The sequence below is a fragment of the Onychomys torridus genome, chromosome 2 (genome assembly GCF_903995425.1).
Source record: "Onychomys torridus chromosome 2, mOncTor1.1, whole genome shotgun sequence".
In the NCBI taxonomy this organism is placed as follows: domain Eukaryota; kingdom Metazoa; phylum Chordata; class Mammalia; order Rodentia; family Cricetidae; genus Onychomys; species Onychomys torridus.
In genome coordinates, this window is record NC_050444.1 from 148,193,697 (window position 1) to 148,221,142 (window position 27,446).

The 27,446-nt window shown below is 48.6% G+C and overlaps 1 protein-coding gene across 1 annotated transcript in view; it reads right to left on the minus strand.

The window, feature by feature from the left end:
• Man1c1 (mannosidase alpha class 1C member 1) overlaps positions 1-24,583 on the minus strand; it is a 148,501-nt gene extending 123,918 nt beyond the window's left edge. The window contains exon 1 of the mRNA XM_036178508.1: positions 23,227-24,583. Within this exon, the coding sequence (XP_036034401.1) occupies positions 23,227-23,751 (525 nt within the window). The 5' untranslated portion in view covers positions 23,752-24,583. The remainder of the gene's footprint in view (positions 1-23,226) is intronic.
• Positions 24,584-27,446: the final 2,863 nt, after the last annotated feature.

The following is a 27,446-nucleotide window of genomic DNA, read 5'->3' on the forward strand; positions in this document are numbered from 1 at the left end:
ACTCAAACCAGACCTTGGTTTTTACTGTCCCAAAGGAATCACCAAAAAAAAGGGGGGTTGGAGGGGACATGGCTTGGTGGGTAAGTTTGAATCCCTAAAAGTAATATAAAAGCCAGACCCAGAGCACTAGGGTCGGACAGCAGGCAGGGTCGGGACAGTCTCCAGAAACTTGAGGGCCATGCAGAAACTTGAGGCATAGACATCCTAAAAAAATAAGGAAACTCTGTCTCAAAGAAGTTAGAAAGCAAAGACAGACATCTAAGGTTGTCTTCTGACCCACACTCATGAATACACACACACACACACACACACACACACACACACACACACACATGTGCAGATGCACACCTACATAGGCATGCACATACGCACATGCAGATATACATACAAGACACCCCACTCAGCAGCCTGCAGTCCCCTGGTGCTATCCAGACACATGTGCAGCCTCAACTAAAGCAAGTCTGGACCCCACAAAGCCCAGGATTATGAGGAAGGGCACGTTGGTCCCAAGCAGCCTGGGACTATGAGGTAGGCATTGGCTGAGTGTTCAGGTCTGGGTCTAGCAGATAGGGAACTAATAAGGTATAGAGTCAAAAAGTCATGTGCTTTTCAATTTGGCTGGTGAAATGGCTCCAGGATCCTCTGCCAGCACGGACCCTGAGAGGACACCTCTTTGAGGGACCTGGGCAACCTAACACCAGTGGGAAGCAACACAGCAACCAGAGAGTCACTTCTCATTTCTGCAGTAATAAACTGGAATTGACTAACACTGGCCTGATCTCACCCCGCACCCAGGGGAACCAGCAGGGTTAGCATTCAGACTCCAAGATACCTCAACCACTAAAGACCAAATGATTTGGGCGAGCATGATGGAAAAAGCAAACTTCCTGAACCTGTACACAGGGGCGTGTGGCAGCAGAGGTCTTGCGTTTCCTTTAGCCATCCCCCAACCCAGGAACCTATCTTCACACCCAGGCCAGATTCAGGAAGCCAGGCGACCTCTATGGCAGTGGGGAACCTGTGACAGTGACCTGCCTGAGGAAGGAGGCATCCTTTGGGTGGTATATCCTGGAAGTAAGCCCTCCATCAAATAAGTCTCTCCAGTGAAAGAGTATATATACTCCATGGAAGTGGAGGGCTCCAGACACCGGCTGGGAAGAATCTGATGGTATCTACTCGGCTACCACCAGCTTGTGAGATTAATCTTTGCTCTTTTAGGGTCTCTTTTCCTGGACCACAATGGAGATGAAGCTACACACTCCTGCTACACATGGCTTCCTCCCTTCTCCTGTGTGTCAACTGGCCATAGACCTGTACACCCCATTTCCCAAAAAGCGGGAGGCCTGGCTCTGCACTTTCAGCCACAGAGAGCAAGCATGGTGGAACAGACCTGCAATCCCAATACCTGGAAGAGAAGGCAGGTGGATTTCTAGGCCAGCCTAATTACATAGCAAGACTCTGTCTCAAAAAAATATAAACAACCTGGTGTAGTGATGCTCACTCGGAACTCTAGCACTTGGCAGGAGGATCAGGAGTTCAAGGCTAGCCTTGTCTATATAGCTAGTTCAAAGCTAGGTTGGGTTACAGGAAACCTTATCTTGAGAAAACCGTGCCAAACAAACAAGGAGCAGCCTGTGGTGGCTGGCTCAGCAGCAGCCCAGCACAATGGTCCCATGACTGTCCTCAGTAGGAGTCTAGAAATCAGAGAACTTAGTTACCCAGCTCTTCTCTGCAGAGTCCAGACAGTGGATCCTGACATCTTACCAGCAAATGGCTTTCAGTCCTTAATGAAAGCCGAGAAGGAAGGCTGGATTCAATGACAGCCGAGGTCTGCATTCAGTAAGGCTGGAGAGAGGTGAGGTGGAAGAACCAAGGGCAGGCAGGCTCTTCACACAGCTGAGAAATGCTGGCTAGCTGAGCTGAGGAAAAACCCAAGGCTCCACCCTCTCTTTTCTTTTAAGATTTTTTAACTTTTACTTATGTATATGAGAGTGTCTGTATGTGCGTGTGCCATATGTGTGCAGACACTGGTGGAGGCCAGAGAAGGCACGGAATCTCCTGAGCTGGGGTTACACGTTTGTGAGCCCCACAACATGGGTAGTGGGAATGGAACTCCAGTCCTTGGATGAGTAGCCATCTCTCCAGCCACTGGCTCTCCTTCTAAGTATTGGTGCTCCCAAAAGCATTGGCCCCTGCCCTTTGGTTCAGGTGCTCCTCCGACGTCTTTGCAGGGAAGCCACACTACACAATGACTTCTGCAACCTCACTGCAACCAATTCCAAACCCCTGTCTCCAGCCACCCAGAGGAAATGGCCGCTGCCATTTCACAAGCCTCTCACATTTAGTGTATCTAGAATTAGCCTCATCTCCCCTCACCAGGCAGAAACCTTAGCTATACCAAGTATCACCCCCCAGAATCATACCTACCAACCTCTCCCACAACCCAGCAACCTCGGCTTCAACTCTACAAGCCCACCACTCCCAGCACCGCCCATATTGCCCCAAATGTCACTCTTTGCCTCAGCCCTCAGCTTGTCCAGTCCTCTGCTGATGTGCATATGGCACCTCCATTGTAAGCCTGCAGCTACACACAACCTACATATTCTACACAGTGGAGGTGAAACCACACCTTCACGTCTTCGCGCCTGGGGCTGAATGAGGTCAGCTCCCAGGAAAAGTTGAAGCAGAAAGGGACTGAAGGCAGTTAACATTCCTCTTACCATCAGCTCAAAGCACATCCATCCAGAAAAGGTCTGGGTCTGACCTGCTTGGCAACACAGATCAGCTCTGCCAATTCCAGCAGCCACGGGAGGGCAGTTTTTAGGGTAACTGTGATAGAGGAGGAAACGCACAAACAGCAGCATTTAAAAGGACTGCAATGCTGAGAAAAAAAATGGAGGGATGAAGGGAGAGCAGGTCGAGCCCAGAGGCCTCCAGTCCCTCTTGCACTTAAGGAATGGCACCCACCTGGGAGAACCCGCGGAGACGGACCCAGGCAGAAAAGCTTCAGCATCTAATTAAACATTTTAGACTCCACTGCACATGAGCAAGGAACCTGCGTCCCCCACGGAACCCTGACAAATGAGTCGTTTCCAATCAATCTATCACTATAGCATCTGGGTACCTCGGGAAGACGAAAATAAGACCAACACATAAATGAAAACCAATATACAAACAATCGTCTCCCACATAGGCCTCCAGGAAACCACAGGCACGGCCATCTGCCAAGACGCCCATCACCGCTTCCTGCAGCCAACAGTCCCTGAGTAAGCACGGCTTAATGCGAGATTTAACAACAGAGAATTCTCCTCGGAAGCCTGACTCTCCACTGGTGCTCCTGGGATGAACGTTCACCCTCCCCAGCCCAAGCTGGGAGGAAATCAGGGAGGGACAAATGAGACATGCTTTTATATGCTGCGTCAGCCAAGGAATTTGCTAGAAATAAATAGAGGAGAGAGAAGACTGGAAACTGGCTGGAGGCTGAGGATACAGATTTCTTACACAGACATGGAGATCTGTAGCCACCATCCTGAGGCCCTGGAGAGAATGCTTCCAGACAGCAACAGTGCATTCTTTGTTTTAAATTGTTTCACACCAGATTTATTTGAGAAGTAGATGGGGTCCCTCGCGCCGGGACAACTCGTGGGAGTTGGGTTCTCTCCTGACGCCATTCAGGTCCCCGAGATCAAACTCAGGTTATCTGGCATGGCAGCAAGCGCCACTCCCTAGCCCAGAGGTAGCATATCCTCCACCCCGGGTGGTTTCCACCACAGGTACCCTCAGCAGCCAGGGCAGCAGTGCTCAGGGTAGGTCACACCCAGCTTGGTAAATATGTGGTAGCAGCAGGCCCAGGGGCAGCCTCCACTCTGTGTCCCTTTGCCCCGCAGTCCATTAATTATTGGATTGTATAGCTAGCAAGCTGCCCTGCTGACCACAGGCTCTCCAGAAGGCCAAGAAGCAGTGGCCAGAGACTGTGCTGCCCATCAGAAAGCATCAGAGGCCACAGCGGGAAGGCAGGCAATGTCCCGCTGTGAGCACTACTCCTGGACAAGCAAATATTTTCATCACAGCGGTTTATCCTGTCTGCTCCCCGAGCCCCCAACACCACACACACACACACACACACACACACACACACACACACACACACAGAGAGAGAGAGAGAGAGAGAGAGAGAGAGAGAGAGAGAGATTTAGGTGGGACAGGCAAATATTTACACAGCTAAGCAATGCTTCTCTGCCTCTGGCCATCTGTTTGTGCAAGGAAGTGACCTGCGCCTGTGACAATATTGTTCTATAAAGCTCCATGAAGCCAGGGGCTCGCCTTTGCCCTTCCTTTAAGCCCACTGTGCAGATGAGACTCCACAAACGGTGAGTTTTCAGCCTATTTCTTAAAGTTTTAATGAATCTGTGAGATCAAGAGAACGGCATGTACTCTCTCTCAGCTCAGGAAAATTTGGTTTTTATGGAGTCTTTGCCCCAGCTTTTCCCTCATCCAATCTCAGCGCGACTCTGACATATAGACAATTTCCAGCATCTCCCTTAAATAAGGAAAAGAGAGCTCTACTTCAAAAGGAGTGAGCACCTAGACTGAAAGCAACCTCAGAACAGAGATGCCTGGTGCACCTCAGACCCACCTGGGAAGTGTCTAGAGGTCCAATGGCTCATGCTCCACATGGACCAATTACATCTGCACTTCTGATTTCATAAAAGGAAGTCACAGTAGCATCTACCAAAAGCCTACATGAGATTCTGGAAGGCAATAAAGACCAGAAGCCCTGCACTCAAGACTCAGACGACGAATTCTTTTGAATACCTAAGAATATGACATTTCTACCGTGTCTCATCCCGAAGTGAAAACTCGCCTTCTAAAACTACCACCATGGCTTTCAGATGATGTCATGAGAATGTCAATCTTGAAGCCAGAAGACAATGTCTGGGTCTACACAACACAATGAAAACCTATTGCAGCCTGCTCTCAGGGTCCTGTCAATGATGAGCCAGGATTATAGTCCTTGCTCTAAATATCACAGTCTGTTGAATGGATCAGCTCAACTCTTAATGGGACGCCGGGGCTCTGCTCCAAACACCACAAACGGGGACTGTATGAGCTGATTGTTCCAGGATTAGCATCATTCAGCCTGCTCCCTTTCTTCAAAGCAGACTATCTAAAGATTATTTTTATTTTTAATTTAATTTTTTTAGTTTTTCGAGACAGAGTTTCTGTAGACCAAGCTGGCCTCGAACCCACAGAGATCCACCTGCCTCTGCCTACCAAGTGCTGAGATCAAAGTTGTACGCCACCACTGCTCACCATAACTTTATTTTTATGTGTATTGGTGTTTTGCCTTCATGTATATGTACCACATTCATGCAATGCCCTCAGAAGTCAGAAGAGGGTGTCAGATCTCCTGGAACTTGAGTTACAGGCAGTTGTGAGCTACCATGTGAGTGCTGGGAATTGAACCTGGGTCCTCTGAAAGAGCAGCCAGTGCTCTTAACATTTCCATCCCTGCCCTGAGGATTCTTACATGCATGGGTGGTGCTAAGTCAAAACTCTCCCTTTTTAAAATTTTAATATTAGTTATTATTATTGTATCTCTGTATATAATGTGTGCGCATGCACACCTGCACAGAGGTGCATGTGTGGAGGTCAGAAGACAACTTTTAGGAGTCAGTCCTCTCCTATAGTGGGATCCAGAAACCTAGGGATGGAGTTCGGATCTTCAGGCTTGTGCAGAGAGACAAACAGCTTTTACCCACTGAGTCAAAGCATCAGCCCTGAGCATCCTTCTTTGTCCTGCATTCAAGTAAACCTCAAATTCCCAGAAGACGACTCCTCTTCATTCCCGACACCAAGCCGAAAAGCACTTTCCACTGAGCACAGGGAAGCCCACAGTGAGTCGTCAGAGGACACCTACAACGGCCACCTCTGTCCACTCCATCTGGGTGGATGCCACTCTGGTAGCCTACTAGAAGAATAACAAGGCATGACTATGGGGAGGCTGCTACACAGTGCCACCCCGAGAGCAATGCGTCCCCCACCCATCCCCAACTACAGTCCCAGGAGGCCGGGCCTGCAAGCTGCTAGAGTCTCCAGACCGAGTTGCTCTTTTCCAGCCAAAGCAGGAGGTGTCTGACACTTTTATAAAGGGTTTCCTTGCACGATGAGGTAGCAAAACGCTTATATATTTTACTTGCTGTTTTTAAAAAGGTCTACTTCTTAAAGGGAGGAATGAAAGCCTTTATTTCCCACTGATTCTTATCATTAAAACCCAAAGCCACTCCAGAGGTCTGTAAGGCGAGGAACACGCACAGGGGGCGGCTTGTGGAGAGCCGGAGGGATGGAGGACTGGGATTGAGGTCAAGAGCACACACACGGGAAAACAACAAGGGCTGGAATGCCTTCCTGGAAATTAGCACTTATTGGCAAGGTCAAGGTTTAACCTCTGAAAAGCCCATCCCAGGGGTCGGGCAGGGGAGGGAGATCTCCAGCAAGAGACTCAGGGCTCAGACTCAACACCTCCCCCTTCCCAAAACTAAAGGCGGGTTGTGTGGGGATATACAGTGCCGACTACATTTCTATCAACTTGATACAAGCCAGTTCCCTGAGGAAGAGGGAACCTCAATCGGAAAAAAAATGCTTCCATAATACTGTTCTGTAGGCAAGTCTTTGGGGTGCTGTCTTGGTTAATGATGTGGAAGGGCCCAGTCCATTGTGGGTGGTACCATCCCTGTTCAGGAGTAAATAAGGAAGCTGCTGAGCCAGCCATGAGGAGCAAGCCAGTAAGCAGCACTCCTCTATGGCTGTCTGCTTCAGGTCCTGCCTCCAGGTTCCTGCCCTGACTTCTTCCCTCAGTAATGGTGTGTGACCTGAGAGTTCTGAGCTGAAACGAACACTTTGGTCAGTGTTTTATCACAACAATAGAAACCCTAAGATATATGATATCTGCTTCATCAGGAACTCTTGAGAATGAGGAGAGGGGATCAGACCTCGAAGAACCCACCATGGAAATCCCTCAGTAACTCAGCAACTGAGTTTATGTGAACTTTCCTTCCTGCCTGCCTGCCTTCCTGGCTCCTTCTCTCTGTTCCTCTCTTTCTTTTTTAATGTGGAAATTTATAAACCAAGTCTCAAAGGTAATCATTATGCTTAAGGTAAGGAGCCCAAGAAAGTATCTGACTGTTTATGAGAACTTGAGAGGCAAGTCCCAGTAATGTCAGCAGGAACACTGTGGACCACTAACACATCTATCTCTCTTAACACAAGAGAGGTGGGAAAAAAAAGCATAAATAAATTTAGATGTGATCAGTCAGAAGCCAGAAGCCCTTCTCAGAACACTGTTTGGTTACAGTTTCAACAGAAAAATTACCACCCACACACACACACACACACACACACACACACACACACACACACAAATCAATCAATCGACGAGGTGCTTTAAATACCACACTGTGCTATGAGCTGTCCTTGATTCGGGAGTCATTAGAGGTCTGTCTGCTTGCCCTTATTTATCACGGTAACAAGTTAAATTAAATGGTTTCCTAGCCAACTCCAGGTTAGAAAATAACAAAACCCGGGAAGTAGAGAACACCATCAGGAGACAGGAAAAGAAGCAACAACTGTAGCTAGCAGGAAGGAGGAGAGGAACCGAAAGCAGGCAAAGCCACAATGTTTAATACAAAAGTAACAAGTGGCTGGACTGGAAACTGTAGAACATTGGGTGACCCACACTGGGAGATTCAGAGCCAGAGGGCAGGCAGGTGAGAAGGAGCAAACACCAACGCTTTTTTAAAAAAGAGCTATCATAAAGATATGCCTTTGGATTTAAAGGAAAATATACAAACAATGAACAAACACCTAGGAAACAAAAACCTTCACAAACAGAAATTCTAGAAGTAAAATCATTCCAAGTTAAAAAACCTACCTGGTAGACATGACAACAAACCTCACAACAGAAGAAAAGTTCAATGAACTTGAAAATAGATTTCTACAAATGACGAACACTGAAGTGGAGACAGGCTGCAAAACAGACCTCTAGGGCAGCACCAAGCAATCTAAGTTATATGTAACTAGAGTTCTAAATGAAAAGGACACAAATTGATGGACAAATGTAACTCAAGACACGTGAACTGTGTTTTTCCTGGCTGATAGAAAAATACCAACCCGTGAAATAAGATGAACAGTCCCCAAGAAAGCCCACCTTTAGTCCCAGTGCTCAGGAAGCAGAAAGAGGCGGATTCTGTGAGTTCCAGGACAGCCTGGGCTAGTTAGCAAAGACCTTGACTCAAAAAATACCAGTGAGGGGCTAGAGAACTGTTCAGCAGGTGACTGTTTTCCAGAAACCTAAGTTTCAGTTCCCAGCAAACATGTCAGCTCACAACCATCTATAACTCCAGTTCCAGGGGAACTGAAACCCCCTTCTGGCCTCTGCAGGTGCCAGGAACACATGTAGGGCAGGGACATGCAATAAGACATATATTTAGGCAAAAGCACTCATACATATATATTAGAATTAATGAATACAATTCCAAAATCCAATGAAATGAAAACGCTTTCAGATAATCAGAACCTGCAGGAGCCTGTTGTCAGCAGACTACAGAACATTTCCAGGCTAAATGAAAATGAAAGCAGACAGAAACACACACATAGACAAAAAAACTAAAGACACTAGAAATGGTAAGAATGTGGGTGAGAAGCTTTAATTTATTAATTTCTTTAGACAACTGATTGTTTAAAATAAAGCCAAAAAGAATATCAAGTATGTTCTGGTGTTTATAACATATGTAGAAGCTAAATATATATGACCACAAAACAAAGACTGAATAAATAGAAGTATATCATTAGGGTGTCATATTACAGGACAGACATCATTTCAAGGTCGACTGTGACACAGACAAGAAGGTAAGTAATTAAGATACCATGAAAGGAGCTGGAGAGGAGACTTGGGAGCACTTACTGCTCTTCCAGAGGCCCAGAGTTCAGCTCAAGTCCTAGCACCCAAGTCTAGGAGCTCACAGTCACCTATAACTATAGCTCCAAGGGATCTGATACTGTATTCTGGCCTCCTTGATATCCACACACATGTTGGATACATTTATACAGACACACATATACACATAAATAAAAAGAAAAATAAATCATGGTTTTAAAAATCACCAAAAATGATAGATCAGATATAAATACTTAATTAACCCAAAAGACGACTCAAAGGGGAAGAAGAAACAGGAAATGTGGAACTAATTTAAAAACTGCTGTATTGGGCTGGAGCAATGGCTCAGTGGTTAAGAGCACTGGCTGCTCTTCCAGGAAACCTGGGTTCAATTCCTAGAACACACAGGGAAGCTCAGAATTATCTGTAACTCTAGTTCCAGGGAATCCAACACCCTCACAGAGACATACAGGCAAAACACCAATGCACATAAAATAAAAATAAGTTATTAAAAAACAACAAAAAATGCTGTATTATAGACTTGAACACAATTATATAAATATTACATTAAATGTAAATGGAATAAACTCTAAGAGCAGGTGAAGATTATCAGACTAAATTAAGAAAGTGAGATCCAACTTTGTACTCTTCTTCACAACAGGCACACTTTAAATACAAAAATACAGACAGAGTGAGATCCAGGACAGGCACCAAAACGACACAGAGAAACCCTGTCTTGAAAACAAACAAACAAACAAAATACAAACAGAAGCCAGGTGGTGGTAGCATACACCTTTAATCCCAGCACTTGGGAGGCAGAGCCAGGCAGATCTCTAGGAGTTTGAAGCCAGCCTGGTCTACAGAGTGAGTTCCAGGACAGGCTCCAAAGCTACACAGAGAAACCCTATCTCAAAAAACCAAAACAAACAAACAAAAAAACCACAAATAGAAGCTGAGCAGTGGTGGTACATGCTTTTAATCTCAGGACTTGGGAAGGAGAGGCAGGAGGATCTCTGTGTTCTTCAGTGTGAGTAGCTCCAGGACTGCCAGGGCTACACAGAGATGATGTCTCAAAAACAAACAAACAAACAAAAATACAAGTAGATTTAAAAATGAAAGGATGGAAAAATATATCTGTAGATGAATGATTCTCTCCCGCCCTGTTCCCAAATACCTGGCAGCCACTTCCCAAATAAACTTGGAGGCTCAATGCTACTTATAAATAGTATTTATAAAATACTATTTTATATCGGCCACTTGTTACTAACTAACTCTCACATTTAAATTAACCCATGTTTCTATTTATGCTTTGCCACATGGCTTGTTACCTCACTTTCTACACATCCTGCTTGCCAGTGGCTGGCTTGTGTCTCCCCCGGCTCTCCTGACTCCGTCCTCCTTCTTCCCATCGCTCTCTCAGTGTGGCTTTCCCTACTAACTTCCTGCCCAGCTATCAGCCTATTGGCTTGTTATTAAACAATGAGAGTAATACACATTCATAGCGTAGAGAAGGATTGTTCCACAGCACATGTCCATCATACTTTCCTATACCGATCAAGGTGAAATAAACTTCAAACAACGAGCATTCCTGAAAATAAAGACACACATCTATGACATGAGAAGGTTGTTTGAGGACCAGGGAGATGGCTCAGCAGGTAAAGGTGCTGCCACCGAGCCTTACCTGAGTTCAATCCCTGAGAAGCCATATGGTGGAAGGAGAGAACTGACTACCACAAGATGTCCTCTGACCTCCATATGCACACTGTGGCATACATGCACACAAAATAAACAAATGTTTAAAAAAAAGAACATTTGATTCATCAAGAAGATATAGTATTAAATGTGCATATATGTACTAGCTAGTTTTATGTTAGTTTGTTATAAGCTGGAGTCATCAGAGGCAGGAGCCTCAATTAAAATAATGCCTCCATAAAATCAGGTTATAGGCAAACCTGTAGGGTGTTATCTTAATTAGTGATTGATAGGGGAGGACCCAGTCCATTGTGAGTGGCTCCATCTTTAGCCTGGTGGTCCTGGGTTCTAAAAGAAAGCAGACTGAGTAAGTCATGAAGAGCAAGCCAGTAAGTAGTCATCATCCATGTCCTCTGCATCAGCTCCTGCCTCCAGGTTCCTGCCCTGTTTGAGTTCCTGCCCTGACTTCCTTAGATGTGGAAGTGTAAGCCAAATAAACCTTTTCCTCCCCTATTTTCTTTGGTCATGGTGTTTCATCACAGCAACAGTAACCCTAAGACAATATATCAAATAACTAAAATAAAACATGATGCAAAAATAGAAACAATTTAAGTGGCTATTAGAAAATATTAAACATTAGGGGCCAAACTACATCTCAGTGGCTAATGTGCAAGTGTGAAAACCTGAGTTTGGATCTCTTGAAATCATGTAAAACTCTGGGTGCAGTATGCACATCTGTAACCCCAGATCTGAAGAAGCAGAACAGCAGATTCTTGCTGATCAGCCAGTCTAGCCAACATGGAAAGCTCCAGGTCCAGGGATGAGAGCGGATTGGGAGTGGTGGGTAGATGGTTAATCACAGCACTCAAGAGGCAGAGGCCGGTGGATCTCTTAGCTGGAAGCCAGCCTCGTCTTCATAGCAAGCTCCAGACAAGCCAGGGCTAGAGACCCTGGGGGTGGAGGGGAATAAAGAGGGGCAAAGAAGAGAGAGAGGGGGATGGAGGAAGGAGAAGACACCGTGTACACACTGAACATCATGCATATACCACATGCACACAAAGAAAATACTAGACACTGATTCTTAGAAAAGATCAATAAAATTACTAAAATAACAGCTGAACTACTCTTAAAGAAGGACTCAACAGAAAGAGACTGTCAGTTTCAGGAAGGAAAGAAAGATCACAAAAGATTCTTCAAAAAATTAGAAAAAAAAATGAGACTCTTGGGAGTAGTGTGAGTCTACAGCTTGTATGAATTAGACAAATTTATGAAAAACAGGTCGGTAAAACTGACACAAGAAAAAGAAATTCTGAATCACACTGTCTGTTAAATGACCAAAGTCATAATTTTTAAAACTTATTTTAGTTCTCTCTGTGTGTGTGTGTGTGTGTGTGTGTGTGTGTGTGTGTGTGTGAGAGAGAGAGAGAGAGAGAGAGAGAGAGAGAGAGAGAGAGAGAGAGAGAGAGAGAGAGAGAGAAAGTGCCTAAGGTGGCCAACAGAGGGTGTCGGAACCCCTGGAGAAGGAGTTACAGGCTGTTGGAAACTACCTGCCATGGGTGCTGGGAACAGAACTTGGGTTCTCTGGAAGAGCAGAACATGTTCTTAACCACTGGGCTGTTTCTCCAGCCTGCCCTACAAAGGCATCTAGGCATTGCATCAGCTTTACTGGTGAATTCTATCAAACACTTAAGATACAAACAACATTAAAATCCAAATTTTCTTAGGGCTGGGAATGTAGCTCATACTAAAGTACTTGTCTAACACAGGTAAGGTCCTGGATTTGGTGCCCAGCACCAAAAGGAAAACACACACACACACACACACACACACATACACACACACAAAAAAAAAAAAAAAACACTAGATAAAAAAACAAAGCAGGTATGGTGGTATGCTCTTACATGCCTGTAATCCCTGCACTTGGAAGGTGGGACAGGAGGATCAGAAGTTCAAGGTCATTCTCAGCTACATGTGAGTTCAGCGCCAACCTGGGTTACATGAGGCCCATAATAAAAAAGAATACATGCACACACAATTCTTTCAGAATGAGTTGAGGAGAGAACCCATCTATGAGGCCGTCACCATGTTGACACCAAAAAACAGATAAGGATTTTTTACAATACAACTGTCCAAGTCTCCGGACATCAAGTGCACTGGCTTAACACTCCTTTCAGATCATCCTGTGTTACTATCGTGGCAGGACTAAAGGGAAACAGTGTCACCATCTCCACAGATTCAGGAAAAGCATCTGACAACATTCGGTCCCAACAGCACCAGGATGATGGCTCGGTCCACCCCTAGAAGCCAAGCATAGAAAGCCAAGCCCAGTGGTATACACTTGTAATCCCACTCCAGGAGGCAGGGGGATCCCCGAGACTCACTGCCCAGCCAGCAGAGCCTACTTGGCCAGTGCCAAGCCAATGATAGACAATCTCAAAAGAACAGTGCACCCAAGGATCACACCCAAGGTTGTCCTCTGGCCTCCACATGCACATACATGTGCACACAAACAAACACACAAAAACCCTCTCAGCAAACTAAAAATAGGAGGGAATTTCTTTGGCCTGATAAAAATGCATTTATAAAAATAAAAAAATTTAAAAAAAGCTGTGTCTGCTATCTTGATGATGAAGCCAAACAAAGCTTATCCCTGGAGGGATCCTTGCTTTTTCTAAGATTTATTTATCTATTATGTATACAGTGTTCTGTTTGCATGTGTCCCTGAAGGCCAGAAGAGGGCACCAGATCTCATTACAGATGGTTGTGAGCCACCATGTGGTTACTGGGAATTGAACTCAGGACCTCTGGAAGAGCAGCCAATGCTCTTAACCTCTGAGCCATCTCTCCAGTGCCCCCCCCCCATGAAACACACCTTTAATTCCAGCACTCAAGAGACAGAGGCAGAAGTATCTCTGAGTTCAAGGCCAGCCTGGTCTACAGAGTGAGTTCCAGGATAGCCAGGGCTCCACAGAGAAACCTTGTCCGGAAAACAAACAAACAAACAAACAGAAAAAGAATAAGGCTCCCCTACCAGCTCTTAGCCCCTCTATCTAGCACAGAACTGGAGCCCTCTTCGACAACAGACAGACGGACGGGCCAGCTTGTAACGGCACCTGCAGTGCAAGCCTGATGACGTGAGTTCCTAGAACTCATGGAAAGGTGGAAGAAGAGAAACTGACTCCAGACATCTGGACAGGAGAAACAAGACCATACTAGGCAAGGCACACATTAAAGGTCCAAATAAAGAGCCGGCCTCAGTCTAAAGAATTTAATAAGGTCGTGACAGAAAGACATTACACTTTACAAACAGACAAACAAACTAGCCAGCTTCAGTGGTGCACACATTTAACCCCAGCCCTCGGGGCAGAGGCAGGAGGATCTCCGTGAGTTCTAAGTCAGACTGATCTACAGAGCAAACTCCAGGGCAGGTAGGACTACATAGAAAAACTGTCTCAAAAAAAAAAAAATTTTTTTTTTTTTTGAGAAGGGTTTCTCTGTGTAGCTCTGGCTGTCCTGGAACTTTCTGTATAGACCAGGCACCACAGGGTGCACATATACAGACAGATATACAGATATACATACATACATACATTTTTAAATTTATAAGTAGTTTTTGTTTGTTTCACATAATAAACACTGGAAACAATGCAAAAATCCAACCACAGGTGAACAGACACACACAGGGGTCACAAAAAGGAATACACCTCAAGTAGAGTGGCATGTGCCTTGTGACATTATGAAAACACTCTCATTGAGGAAGGAGGCCTTATCCGCAGGGAACGACATACTTTCCTGTGCTACTTACCCCAGGTGTGGTGGTTAGAAAAAAATGGCCCCCAAAGGGAGTGGCACTATTAGGAGGCGTGGCCTTGTTGGAGTGGGTATGGCCTTGTTGGAGGAAATGTGTCACTGTGGGGCGGGCTTTGAGGTATCCATCCTGTGTCTCCATCCATTTCCTGCTGCCTCTGGATCAAGACGTAGAATTCTCAGCTCCTTCAGCTCCTTCTCCAGCACCATATCTGCCTGCAGGCGCCATGATGATAATGGACTAAACCTCTGAAACTGTGACCCCATTGTATGTCTCCTTTATATAAGCATTGCCATGGTCATGGTGTCTCTCCACAACAACAGAAACCCTGACTAGGGCACCAGGCTACACTGATGTCTTCTGGGAGAAATCAGGATGGAGATGGTGATAGATGGATCCCAAAAAAGCAAAAACATTTCTGAAGGGGACGGAACTCAGCAGACTCTATTCAAGATCTGTGCATTTCAGCCTTGGTGGTGGTGGTGGTGGTGGCACACGCCTTTAACCCCAGCACTCAGGAGGCAGGGGCAGGTGACCTCTAAGTTTGAAGCCAGTCTGGTCTACAGAGTGAGTTCCAGGACAGCCAGGCCTACACAGAGAAACCCTGTCTCAACAACCCCCCCGACCTGTCCAAAAAAAACAAACAAACAAACAAACAAAGATCTGTGCATTTCACTATAAATAAACTACACTTACCTAAACAACGCCTACACCACAAAGCTGTGGAAAAGAAGAGTCTATATGTGTGTGAAGACCTGAGCTGCCAAGAATGACTTCTGTTTGGTGGGATGCGGCAGAAGGTGACTGAGGTGAAAGGTGAGGAGGGAAAGAACAATCCCCCATTATTTGCTGACTGAAAATGAAGGCTCCCCAGAAAAGGAGCTGACCCAGAATATGCCGGACAAAAGCTCCATTGTTAGTCATCTACCTAGGAGGGCATTAGTCAAAAGTACCAAAGTTGGAGCTGGAGAGGTGGCTCAGAGGTTAAGAGCACTTACTGCTCTTGCAGAGGACCCAAGTTTGGTTCCCAGCACCCACATCAGGCAGCTCACAACCCCCTGTAACTTCAGTTCCAGCGAATCCAGTGCCCCACCAAGGACACATGTATGCACATAAACTCACGCATGCACGCACGCACATATATATTTAATTTTTAAGGGGGGAAAAAGCCTCAAATTTGCCTCACAAAAGTTTCCACAGACCTTACTAAATCCTGTGGCCAGCCACTCCAGCTTCAGTTTCAGTGAAAGAAGCCACTGCTGCCAGGCAGTGGGTGATGATGACACACACCTTTAGTCTCAGTACTCAGGAGGCAGAGCCAGGTGGATCTCTGTGAGTTCAAGGCCAGCCTGGTCTACAAAGCGAGTTCTAGGACAGCCAGAGCTGTTACACAGAGAAACCCCATCTAGAAAAATAACAAAAACAGCCATGTGACAGTGGCGCACACCTATAACAGAGCCAGGTGGATCTCTGTGAGTTCTAGGCCAGCCTGGTCTATAGAGCAAGATCCATGACAATCACCAAAACTACACAAAGAAACCCTGTCTTAAAAAACCAAAAAAGAAAGAAAGGAAGGAAGGAAGGAAGAAGGGAAGGAAGGAAGGAAGGAAGAAAAAACAAAAAACAAAAAAAGAAGCCACTGTTGAGATGAAAGACAGCCAGACCCGTGTGAGGAAGAGCTGTGATCAACACCTACCTCTTCGATCTGGCGGGCTCTCAACCAAAATCTAAGAAAACAAACCTCGAGAGTGGGGAACAGCAAACACCTGTAGCTGAGCAACCTCACTGAGGCCTGTGGCTGTTGCTCTCTTGAAAGGTGGGGATGCCAAAACAGGGCTCTCATCTGTGTAGACTGTGTTAAGAGAAAGAGAGCTGGCATTGGTGGTGCAGTGCCTTTAATCCCGGCAGAGGATTAGGCAGAGGCAGGCAAATGGTGAAGGGTTTCGGTACCCCAATATTGGGTTTCTCTGCCAATGCAATAAATCAGATCAGACTGAATTAAAAGTCCAGGTTTAATCTGAGCAAAGCACCCCCAGGTCTATGGGCTGGGTCTTAAATACCCTGTAGGCATGGTCTCAGTGGGAGGAGCTGCTGCTTAGCAGGCTTTCTCAGGGACAGGATCTGGAGAGAGTTCCAGGACAGCCGGAGCTAAACAGAGTAACCCAGTCTCGACCCCCCCACGCCCCAAAAAAAAGAGGTGGGGGTGAGATCTATACCTAAGCTGGGTGTTAACTAGGCCCAAAGAGATGAGAAATGAAGGCGGAAGAAGGAGGTGGGACTAGTATCCTCGGGCTGTCAAAAGTCTTTGAGAAGTCTCCATTATCAGCCATGGAAACATGAAGCCAAGGAAATGTATTGTTTTCCCCCCATTTATGCAAATATTTGTATGTCAAACCTCTGCCGGAAGCTGTCTGGTTGAGCCCAGTGTTTCTGAACTGCAGGCACAATGAGCCGTCACAACAGTCATCCCTGGCTCGTGACACCAGGATATGCTCTACATACAGCCCCTATCTTCAAGACATGTAAGAAACAGCCATGATTTCACTCAAGGCAACCGCTGTCCTGTGTTCATCATTCCATGGCTAAGCCACTGCCCACGTGGCCAACAGACACGTGACGGAAAAGAGTTTCTTAAAACTCTTGACAAGTTCCCTACCCCGCCCTCAACTCAGGATGCAGACTAGTGATGTCACAAGCTTGAGTACCAGCACTCTCAAGGCCTGGTGCCCACCAAGATTACCAAGCAGCTTCCCTGTGCCAGGCTTTGCCATCTACAAGCCTGATTGATTTTTTCCAATAAGTGGAAAGATATAAGACCCTCTGAGCAAAGTATGCCTAATATATATCACAATATTTATGTTTGGTGGAGTACTAGATCGGCCTTGCGGGAAAGCTGGAGAAAGGCATCTTGTGTGCATGGGTGTAAATCAGTCACTCTGAACACCTCAGGGAATCTATAGTCTCACCCCCCCTGCTAACTCTACTGTGAAATAAACAGCTGACTTCTTTACGGCATCATTTCATTTGTTTCTTGTCTAACACTAAAGACAGAGTTAAGGATGTGAGGCCCAGGAAGCAATCACTTCTCTAATGCCCAGTCTCCCAAAAGACTGGCAACCAGACAGAAGGTAGAGAGGCATCGATCTGCAGGTGTTAACAGTCGCTGGCCGGGGAGGAACTGAGGCACGCAGTTCTAAGGAGGAGTTGGAAGGGTGTGGCTGGGCTCAAGATACAAGAGTGTCCCGAGGGATGTGTCCCAAGGGATGTGTCCCAAGGGATGTGTCCACTTCTTACAGCCTGTCTCCACCTAAGTCAGATGAACTACACAATGAGGCACATAGGAACCAGAGGAGCAGGGGAGACGAAAAGGATCTCTGATGTGTCTGCAAGCCAGCTCTTCGAGGCGAAGCCATTTCGATCTGAACCATTCCTAATAGATCCTGCACATCTCCCAGACTCCGACTCACATGCTACAAAGAACACAATGCCTTTTAATTTTCCCACCTGTCCCTGGTACCAGTGATGATAAATCAGAGAAACTACACATGACTAATGAAGCAGCCTACTAATGAGGAGCAAAGATCATTCGCCAAGATGACAACATCACCTGTCACAGCCGGCAGTATCCTGGAGGCTTGGGGAGGGGGGGGTCAAGCATATAGCCAGGGACATTGCTTGCCAAGCCACAGGCACTCTGGGACAATTAAAAGCATCCTCCAGGTGCTCTGCTATCCAGGCAGGAAAGAGTTCATTCACCTCTGCCCTCTTCAAATTAGCCTTGGAAAATTACTGATACTTCTAGCCAACCTCTTGGGTGGCTGAGCCATTAAACCCTTAAACCTGGCTGGAGGTCCTTGTCAGCCTCTTTGGAAATCACAGGTGCTCTTGGGGCAAAGATCCAGCCTCAACTAGCAGCAGCCTTAACTGTTCATTTACAAGGGTGTGTGTGTGTGTGTGTGTGTGTGTGTGTGTGTGTGTGTGTGTGTTGGGGTCAGAGGTCAACCTCTCGTTGTTAGTGTTATCCGTTATCCATCTTGCTTTCACTTTTCCTCTAAGAACAGCAATTCTTTTTATGTGTATTTTTTTTGCCTATGGATCGGGTGCAACACACAGGCCACAGCGCCACGACTTGTCAGTGAAGGTCAGGGGACAAGTTGTGGAACGGGTTCTCTCATCCCACATGTGGGTCTCAGGGATCAGAGTCAAATTCAGGCTTGGCAGCAAGCACCTTACATGCTTTTTTTTTCTTTCCTTTTTTTGACTAGGCTAACTGGCCCATAAGTCCTAAGGATCCACCTGTCTACTGCCTCATGACTGGGATAAGAAGGACACATCACCAAGCTCTGCTTTTTTCCATAGGTTCTGAGGTTTGAACTCAGGTCCTCAAGTACTTTACTAACAGACCAATCTCCGCAGATGTCTTAGTTAGGGTTTCTATTGCTGTGAGGAAACACCATGACCATGGCAACTCTTATAAAGAACAACATCTAATTGGGGTAGCTCTCTAACAGTTCAGAAGTTCAGTCCATTATCATCATGGTGGGACATGGCGGCATGCAGCCAGACATGGTGCTGGAGAGGTAGCTGAGAGTCCTACATCTCACAGACAACAGGAAATCGACTGTAACACTGGACAGTAGCTTGAGCATAGGAAACCTCAACGCCTACCCCCACAATGACACACGTCCACCAACAAGGTCGTACCCTACTCCAACACCTCCTAATAGTGCCACTCCCTATGAGTTTATGGGGGCCATTACATTCAAACCACCACACCAGCCCAATGTACAGATCTTGAATAAGCTGAATCAATATTCAAATATCTGGGACAACTAAATGTCACACCAGACCCAAGTACTAGGGCAGATCCATGAACACAGCAATAAACAGGGGGTCAGGGGGAAGAGAAGAGTGCCCCCTGAATTCTCTTGGTTTTACTATATCAAGGCCAAGACCACAGGCAGAGTTGAACCCAGGCTGGATTCTTTGCAAGACTGTTGTGAGGTGCCACATGAGAGTCCAGGGCCAACTGGACAACAAAGCAGAAATGCAATCCAGGTTCCCTTTGCCCTTCAGGAAGAGGAGGCAGAAGGAACGATCCTGCCTATGATTTGTCCAAAAGTAACATATGGGCTAGGAGGACACCCAAAACCAGTCACCAGTATCATGGTCCTAGATTACCCATTCCATTTGACAAAAGCCCCCTTCATTGAGAGGGACCCATAAGGTTTTTCAGATCAGCAACCTACAGTCATGAATTCAGAACAGTGTAAATTATTTCCCTGGGTTTGATTCTAACAGGGTGCCCATTCCCACCTCTTTTCACGTGTAAGAATCCACAGACCATCCACCAATGGACAAGGACTCCCATTCCCTATTAAACATGTGTGTAACCTGCAGCCCTCAGACTGCACATGTCCCAGGACAACTATGAATGTCTCAACACATAGGTAGATGACACCATACAACAATGCCAAAAGGCATCCCTGTGGGTCCATACGGTCCTCAGAGCTGGAAAAGAAGTAGTTAACATGCCTGTTCCCTTTTGAATTCCAGTCAGCATCTTTGCCCTTCATGAGCACAAACTGTAGAGCCAGCCATTCAACACCATCTCCCAAGTTCAATACGAGTGCTGGGAATAACTAAATTAATCAACATTTAAATGGCTGTCCGTGAGTAGAAGCTAGGGATATGGCAATGTCCATCACTGCCATCAAAGCCATCACCACATGATTACACTTGACCTGGTAGGACTAAGAGGTGCAAGAATGGAAAAAGTGGCCAGTCACTGGTGGCGCACGCCTGTAATCCCAGCACTTGGGAGGCAGAGGCAGGCGGATCTCTGTGAGTTCGAGGCCAGCCTGGTCTACAGAGGGAGTTCCAGGAAAGGCTCCAAAGCTACAGAAAAACCCTGTCTCGGAAAAAAAAAAGAATGAAGAAAGTTCAATTGCTAGGGTGACCCTGACCATCGTGGAACTCTACAGAGGGCCAGAGCTGGACCAGTGTTCACCGACAGCCTATCCTCTTTCTTTCATCCAATCTTACAGGGAGGTCCAGGCCGGAAGAGACGTGGTTTTCCCAAAGACAAATAACTGGCAGCTAAGCTGAGACATCGACCCTTGTTCTCTTGTACACACACACACACACACACACACACACACACACACACACACACACTGCTCTCTCCAAGATTCCAAAACCAGGAGGTGACAAAGTATTTCCTGACACACGGATAACCAGAACCTGCAACTTTGACCCATCTTATCAGCACAGGCTTTGCACCCACATCCATCTCTCAAATCAGGGGCCAGAGTGTCCAGTTCCCATCCACTCCCATCTATCACCCTCTCTGATTCTGTCCCGATGTTTATTTTCACTTTAAAAATCTCATAAGAACAGGGCGCTTTTTATCTGATGCTAGCCTTACTTCTCCTTGGGTCTAATCAATCCATGTCTGGAAATAAACAAACCAGAGACAAATGCCACGGTCCCTTTTTGGAAAACAGGCACCTTTAAAATGATTCACCCCTAGGCATGACACGGAGAGAAACCGAAGGACCATGAACAGACACCTCCAGCTGTGGATGCCTCCTCTAGTGGGACAGTAGGGACAGTCACCGCATGTTAACTTCTAAAAGACTCCACCCACCATTGTCAGAATGGAGACATGGGGCAGGGTCAAAGTCAAGTAGCTCGAGAAGACCACAGGCCCCCAAACATAACTGTGAATGTAGCCCAGCACCCACCACTCTGAGGAGCTTGCAGTCTCCAAGACAGAGAAAGAGAAGACTATGGAAGAGCAGTTACATGCCTCTAGCTACACCAAGGGTGTAAGGAGATGACACATCACAGATCCAGATACCTGGCAACAATGTAACCCTCCTCCCACTGTATCATTTCACACCCACCTGCAAAGCACAGAGTCCTCACACCTCCTACCAGCCCCAGCCACTGCAGAAAGTTGGAACAGGGGCCTCTGCTAGTAACAAGGCTACCGCTGCATGGACAAAGGCAAGCTCCCCTCCAGCAGCCAGCCTACCACCCCACCCCCGCCCATCAGGGATGCTCTAACCCGGGCTTTCAGAAGGGTACCTCTTCCACAGTAGTGAATTCTCAATCCTTTTGGAGATCTTTTTTGACAATTTCTTGGTAGCTCTAGGCATCCCTTGAGAAATTGCATGTATGCATGCACGCAACGTATATGTGATTGATTTCACTGGGAGCTGCGGCCTGCCAAGGGGGTCCAGAACAGTGCAAGAGGAACAGCTTCCGGAAAGGGAGAGGCAAATGGCCCGGGTGAACTGGGCACAAGATAGCCTCTGAACAGAACTAGGAGAGATGGTGTCTCTTGCTTAACTATTGAAAATTCTAGTCTTTGATTGACCTTTGAGAGTTGAGTGGAGATCGGGAAACTGAGAGTCGCTCGTGTGCACACATCAAGGACTTAGCTTCTGAGTGACTTCACATGTCCTGTGGTTGCTTGTTAAGAGTCTCAAACAGAGCTGGGCAGTGGTGGTGCCCACCTTGAATCCCAGCACTCGGGAAGCAGACACAGGCAGATCTCTGTGAGTTCGAGGCCAGTCTTATCTACAGAGCAAGTTCCAGAACAGCCAAGGCTACACAGAGAAACTCTTATCTAGGAAAAAAAAAAAAACAGGGCTCTGCATGGTACCTTCGAGTACAAGCAGACATAAATGGTGGTGATGAGCTGGGCACTGGGAGGAAGCGCAGCTCCTGCAAGGGAAGAGGGTAGCCAAGCCCTCCAGGGGCTCTAGCTCGTCTTCACAAGGGAGATCCTAAAGGTGCTGCCTGTTCTTTCTAAAACAAAAGCAGGCCTGCTGACTTCCTGCAGGAAACTCAGAGGTCCGGACTGCAGCAGCGCTTTCCTTCTGGGTCCCCAGGAACGGGAGAGCATCCTCTTCTTGCCAGGGAGGAGACCCTGGCCCATTGCTTGCTCACAGCCCCCTTGTGGCCCGGGGGTGTCACTGCAGCCCCCTCTGCTATTCTGGCCACACATCTCACACAGACCACTCTTAGCTGGGGTGGGGCAGAACATTCAGGTACCAGAGGCTTCTTGGCAACCGTCTGCAAGCCATGTCCATGCTGTGTTTGTTTTTGCTGTCTTAAATTAAGACTCTGACTAAAGGTGATCCTTCTAAATCCCTCTGTGGTCCAATCCTTACAGGGAACCAGTCCAAGACCCACCTCATTAAGCCAATAACTTCAGAGCTTCTGTAACACTACCACTGCTTTATTGATCATTCCTTCTTCTTTCACATGCAATTATGTACAATTTGTTGCAAAGCTCGATAGAAGCAGTTAGCAGGAATGCTAGACACCACTGGGTTGCAAGATGCTGAGAGATTACAAAATAGGGCACCAAATACCTCACACATCTTGGGTTTCTATATCCTGCTGGGGCTTAGGGGAAGTCAAGACTTAAAGACACACAGTGAGCGAGAAAATTTCCAGTGGCTCCCTCCTGTACAAATGCAAACTAAGGACCTAGAGTCCACTCCGCACTAGCAGCCCAGCAAGGGAAAGCGTGGAGCCCACTAGGGCTGGGCACTCAACAGGAAAGATCCGTCTAGAGATTGGGTAGAAGCCATAAGCTAAAGCCCTAGTTACCCTAAAGTGTGCACGGAGGAGAGAAACTTTGGAGAGAGAGGACGTGCTGCAGTGTGCCTGAAGGGTCTCAGGTAGACCGGGAGCCAGGAGGGGTCAAGAAGGGGGAAATGCTTGCTGCGGGAAGTCTTGGCGGGAGGTGTGTGTTAGGGCGGGGGGTGCTTACCTCTTTGACTTTCTCGCGCTGAGCTCGCACTAGACTCTGGGACTCCTTACTCTCATCCGTCCTTGTCCCCAAGACCGGGTGTCGAAGGCGGCTGCGGAAAGCCTTATAGTCGAAACTGAACCGGGCACTCTCTTCTTGTGGCCTGGGGGCTGCAACACTGTTGCCCTCCTCCCGGGGCCCGGTGGGGCGGGTGCGCCGCAGCCACCCTTTCCTACGGAGGACACCAACCGGGCGGCCGGGATCGTCCTCGCCTGGGGCCGGAGCCGCGGGGGCAGGGTTGGGAGGCGGCTCTTGCTCGGGCACCGGGTGGTGGCCGGCGATTTCGGCCATCACCTCCAGGCCGGGCTGCTGGGTACGCGAGGCCAAGAAGAGGCGCTTGAGGCGAGAGGAGTGGGGCAGCAGGAACAGGGCGCCGAAGCACAGGGTGATGAGGCCCGAGAGGAAGAGCAGGAAAAGGAACTTCTGCGGCAGCCGCAGCCCCCACGCCGAGGCCGGGACGAAGCCCGGCACTTTCCTCACGAGCATCGCGGCGCGGCCAGCAGCAGGGGGCTGTCAGCTCCGCCGGGGCTCCCAGGAGTCCTCAGAGTCTTCAAGGGTAAGGAACGAGAGCGCAGCGGTTGGGGTCCCCGGGCAGGGCTGCGCACCCCGAGGCCGCCGCTCTGGGACCCGCCTGAAGTTCAGGGAGTTTGGAGCGAGTCCTCCCGCGCGAGGGCGGGGGCGCGGCGGCCTCGGCGGGGCCCGGGCGAAGGGGGCTGCTCGGCTGGAGCCCGGGCCCGCCGTGCGCCGCAACCTGCCCTCCGCCTGGTCCACAGAGCCCGCGCCTTCCCGCGCCGGAGCCCTCACATGCCGTCTGTGACGCCCTAGCAGGGTGTGCAGGGACACCCGCAGGCCCCGACCCGCCCGCACTCGAAGTTTCAGCCTCTGGAGCAGTTTGCAACGGAAGCCCCCGGGGCTGCAGCGCGAGCACCGCTCCTAGAGCGCGCGCCTGGCTGGTGGTGACGGCGCGGGGCCCGGCGATCCGGACACGTCCACAACTTTGCTCCGCCGCGCGCAGCTACGGCTCCCGAGGCTTCGCGGAACCCGGGGGCTTCAGACGTTCGCGCGGGCAGAGGGATGCCCGGGAAGAGCGTGCGAAGCCTATAGCTGGCCTCGATCAGCCCGGGGCTGGGCGGCTGCCGCTGCGCCCAAGAGCGCGGACTCGGACGCCGCAACTCGGGAGGGCGCGGGTCTCCGGCTGCGATCACCTGTTCCCGGCCCCGCGGCTCCACTCGCCGCGCAGCCTCCCCCGCTGCAGCTCCAGACGGGCGGCCGCCGCTCAAGCTCTCACTGCGACAGCGCCGCCGCCCCGCCCCCCGCCGGCCACGCCCTCAAGCCACGCCCATATGCGCGCCCCGCGTCCCGCCTCTCCACTCGCCGCGGCGCCGCAGTCTGGCCAATGGGGAGCCTAGCCGGGAGGGATGGGCGGGCCCTGATCTGAGCCACGCCCCCTGCTCCCAGAACTGGTGCTGCGCTCCCCCATCCTGCTGGCTCCAATGGTCCAGCTGCGCGCTGTGGCAAGGGCGGGGTGCAGAGCGAAGCGAGGTCATTGGCTGCCTCCGAGGGATCCCCGTTGGGCCACAATCACCCATTGGTTTCTGCTCAGCATTCGCTGGACCCCGAGCGACCGAGACGCCCCCTCCACCGCCCACCTCCGCCTTGCGCCGCTCTGTGTTTCGGTCTCCCCCGGAAGGGCCAGGAGACCAGGTTGGTCTGGAAGGCTTTGCCCATCTTTGGGCGACCCTGTCACTCCTCAGCACCGGCCGGTTGCTGGTAGCCAGGGATGCTCAGAGCTCAGACCAGCTGCGGTGGTACGGCTGCTCTGCGCTGGGGGATGGGGATAGCTGGACCAAACCAGAGAGCTGTGGCCGCGGTTAGTTCTGGCTGAATCAGTATTTCCAGTGGTCCTTGCCAACCGCCACCAAAAACGTGGCCAAGGCTCTTGGGTGGGGTTAGCAAGAGATGCTAACCCGAGAAGCAAGAAGAGACAGGGAGAGAGAGAGATGCGGGGACCTGGACATATGCACGGGTCATACATATGATATGCATGTACATGCACATTTGCGTTTTTGTGCATACGGAGAATGCCGGGTGGGTGTGTGCTTGCATGCAAACATACACTTAATTTCATCACGAACACCCAAGCAAATTATACCAAAGTGTACCTAGACACGTCTATATTAGCAAACATTGACATGGGCACAGGCGTACCCATAGACACCTCCACAAGCCCACACATACACAGGCATGTGTTGTCAGACACGTGTGACCCAGACTCAAAGCACTGTCATCTGTGGACTTGAGTCTGCACCTGCCTTTGCTGTTAAACCTCACCGGGGACAAAACAACACTGCTGTGTGGGTTTCATGCAAAACACTTTACAGAGACAACAGCAGAGGGAGAGACAATTTAAGAGGTGTAATAGCAAGAGGGAAAATATGTTTCAGCTGCAATTTAAAATGAAACGCGGCATTGGCAAGACAGAAAATACTGCAGGGAAGCCTTTCCCACGGAAGAGGCGGCCCAGGCAGGCTCTCACCTCATAAGTCTTGCTTTTTCCCCCGAGACCTACTGCAGATGGGCCACCGAGACTTCTAACCCTGGCCAGGCCATTGCCAACACAACCACGCCTGACATTTAAATACCCCTGGCATATAAATTTCTTTCTGCTGAAAATAAAAGAAAAAAGACCTGCTGTGGGTAACAGGTGCGAATATTCTGGTTGCTGGAGATGAATAATCCCTCCCAATACACCTAGCTTAAATGTAAATTTCTACTTCAAATATTTCAGTCTCTTGTGAGTTTGGCTGGCAGGAGCCAGTTTCCTGGAGTTAGCGAGTCAATGAGATAAGCATATGATGGATCCTTGGATACAGTAGCCCAGAAGCCCAGCTTGGCTTCCCCGACATCTCCCTTGCCCAAGCTTCTCACTGGATCCCACAGGAAACCGCTGGCATGTATTTGGAGAACAAAGCAGAGACCCTTCTCTAACATTGTTCTGCACTGAGTGTGTGTGTGTTGGAGTGGGGGTTCCCCTGAAGGAGGTGGAAAACAAGATGTCTGCTCACTGTAATGGGACTTCACATCCAGTCCCTGGCCGTGGCTCTGTGAGCCAGGGGCTATGTAGGACCACAGAGGCACTGGAGGTACAGAACCAGAACCCACAGAGGGCTAGTCCATTTCAGATGATAGGATGTGGGTGATTCAAACACACACAAGCTGGTGGCTGACGCTCTTGCTAGTCAGCCCTCTGGCACACCTACTCGGCCATCCCTCCAGCCACACTGTCCACCCACACACGCTGTGGCTCTTCTCCCACTGACTGTGTCTCTAACAGTGTCCTGTACTCCAGCATCTGCAAAGACCCTCTCGACAGGAACTGGAGCCTGCATGCCTCTGTGAATTCCCTGAATCTCAACCACAATGCAGTGCCCTTAGACACTGTGTCTGAGTGAGTCAGTGAATGAATGAGCAAATGCCCATTTACAGAAGAGGAAAGCAAGGCCCAAGTGAAGACACAAATGAACATTTTCCAGGAAATTCTTCATTTATTCTTCAGAATAATCTTATGTGGTGAGTGTTATTAATAGCTTCATTTCACAAAAGACTTGGAGAGATTTGGGATAAGCGAATAAGTCTTTGTCTTAGTCAAAGTTCTCTAGGAAAACAGATCCAATAGAGAGGCAGATTTATTCTGAGAGGTTGACTCACGTGAGTGTGGAGGCTGGAGCAGAGCCCCAGGCAAATCTTCACTACACCTCCAGTCTGAGCCAGAGGGACTATGCACAAGAAAGGGGGCGGTAACATAGGTAGCCTCCATCTGAGCCCAGAGACCCCAGAAGTGGGAGCCCCAACATCCCAGAGCAGAAATATGGCTACCTCTGCTTCTCCTCAGAGCTCCCTTGGTATTTTCTGGCCCTCTATCTCTGTGCAAGCCCACAGTGGGTTAGTGATAGCCTCTGTGTAGCTGAAATGGCCTCCCAGTCTCAGGGATGGTGTCTTTCCCAGTATCTAAGCCTCCCCCAGCCCCGCCAACTGTCACATACAGTTACCCATCACAACATCTTTCTCAGTTGGACTGGAAACAGCCCAACGGCACTTCTACAAAGCTGTTCTGTTCACAAACACTCACTCAAACTGGCGGGTACATATCACACAAATCCGGTTTCTGGCACCAAGATGGG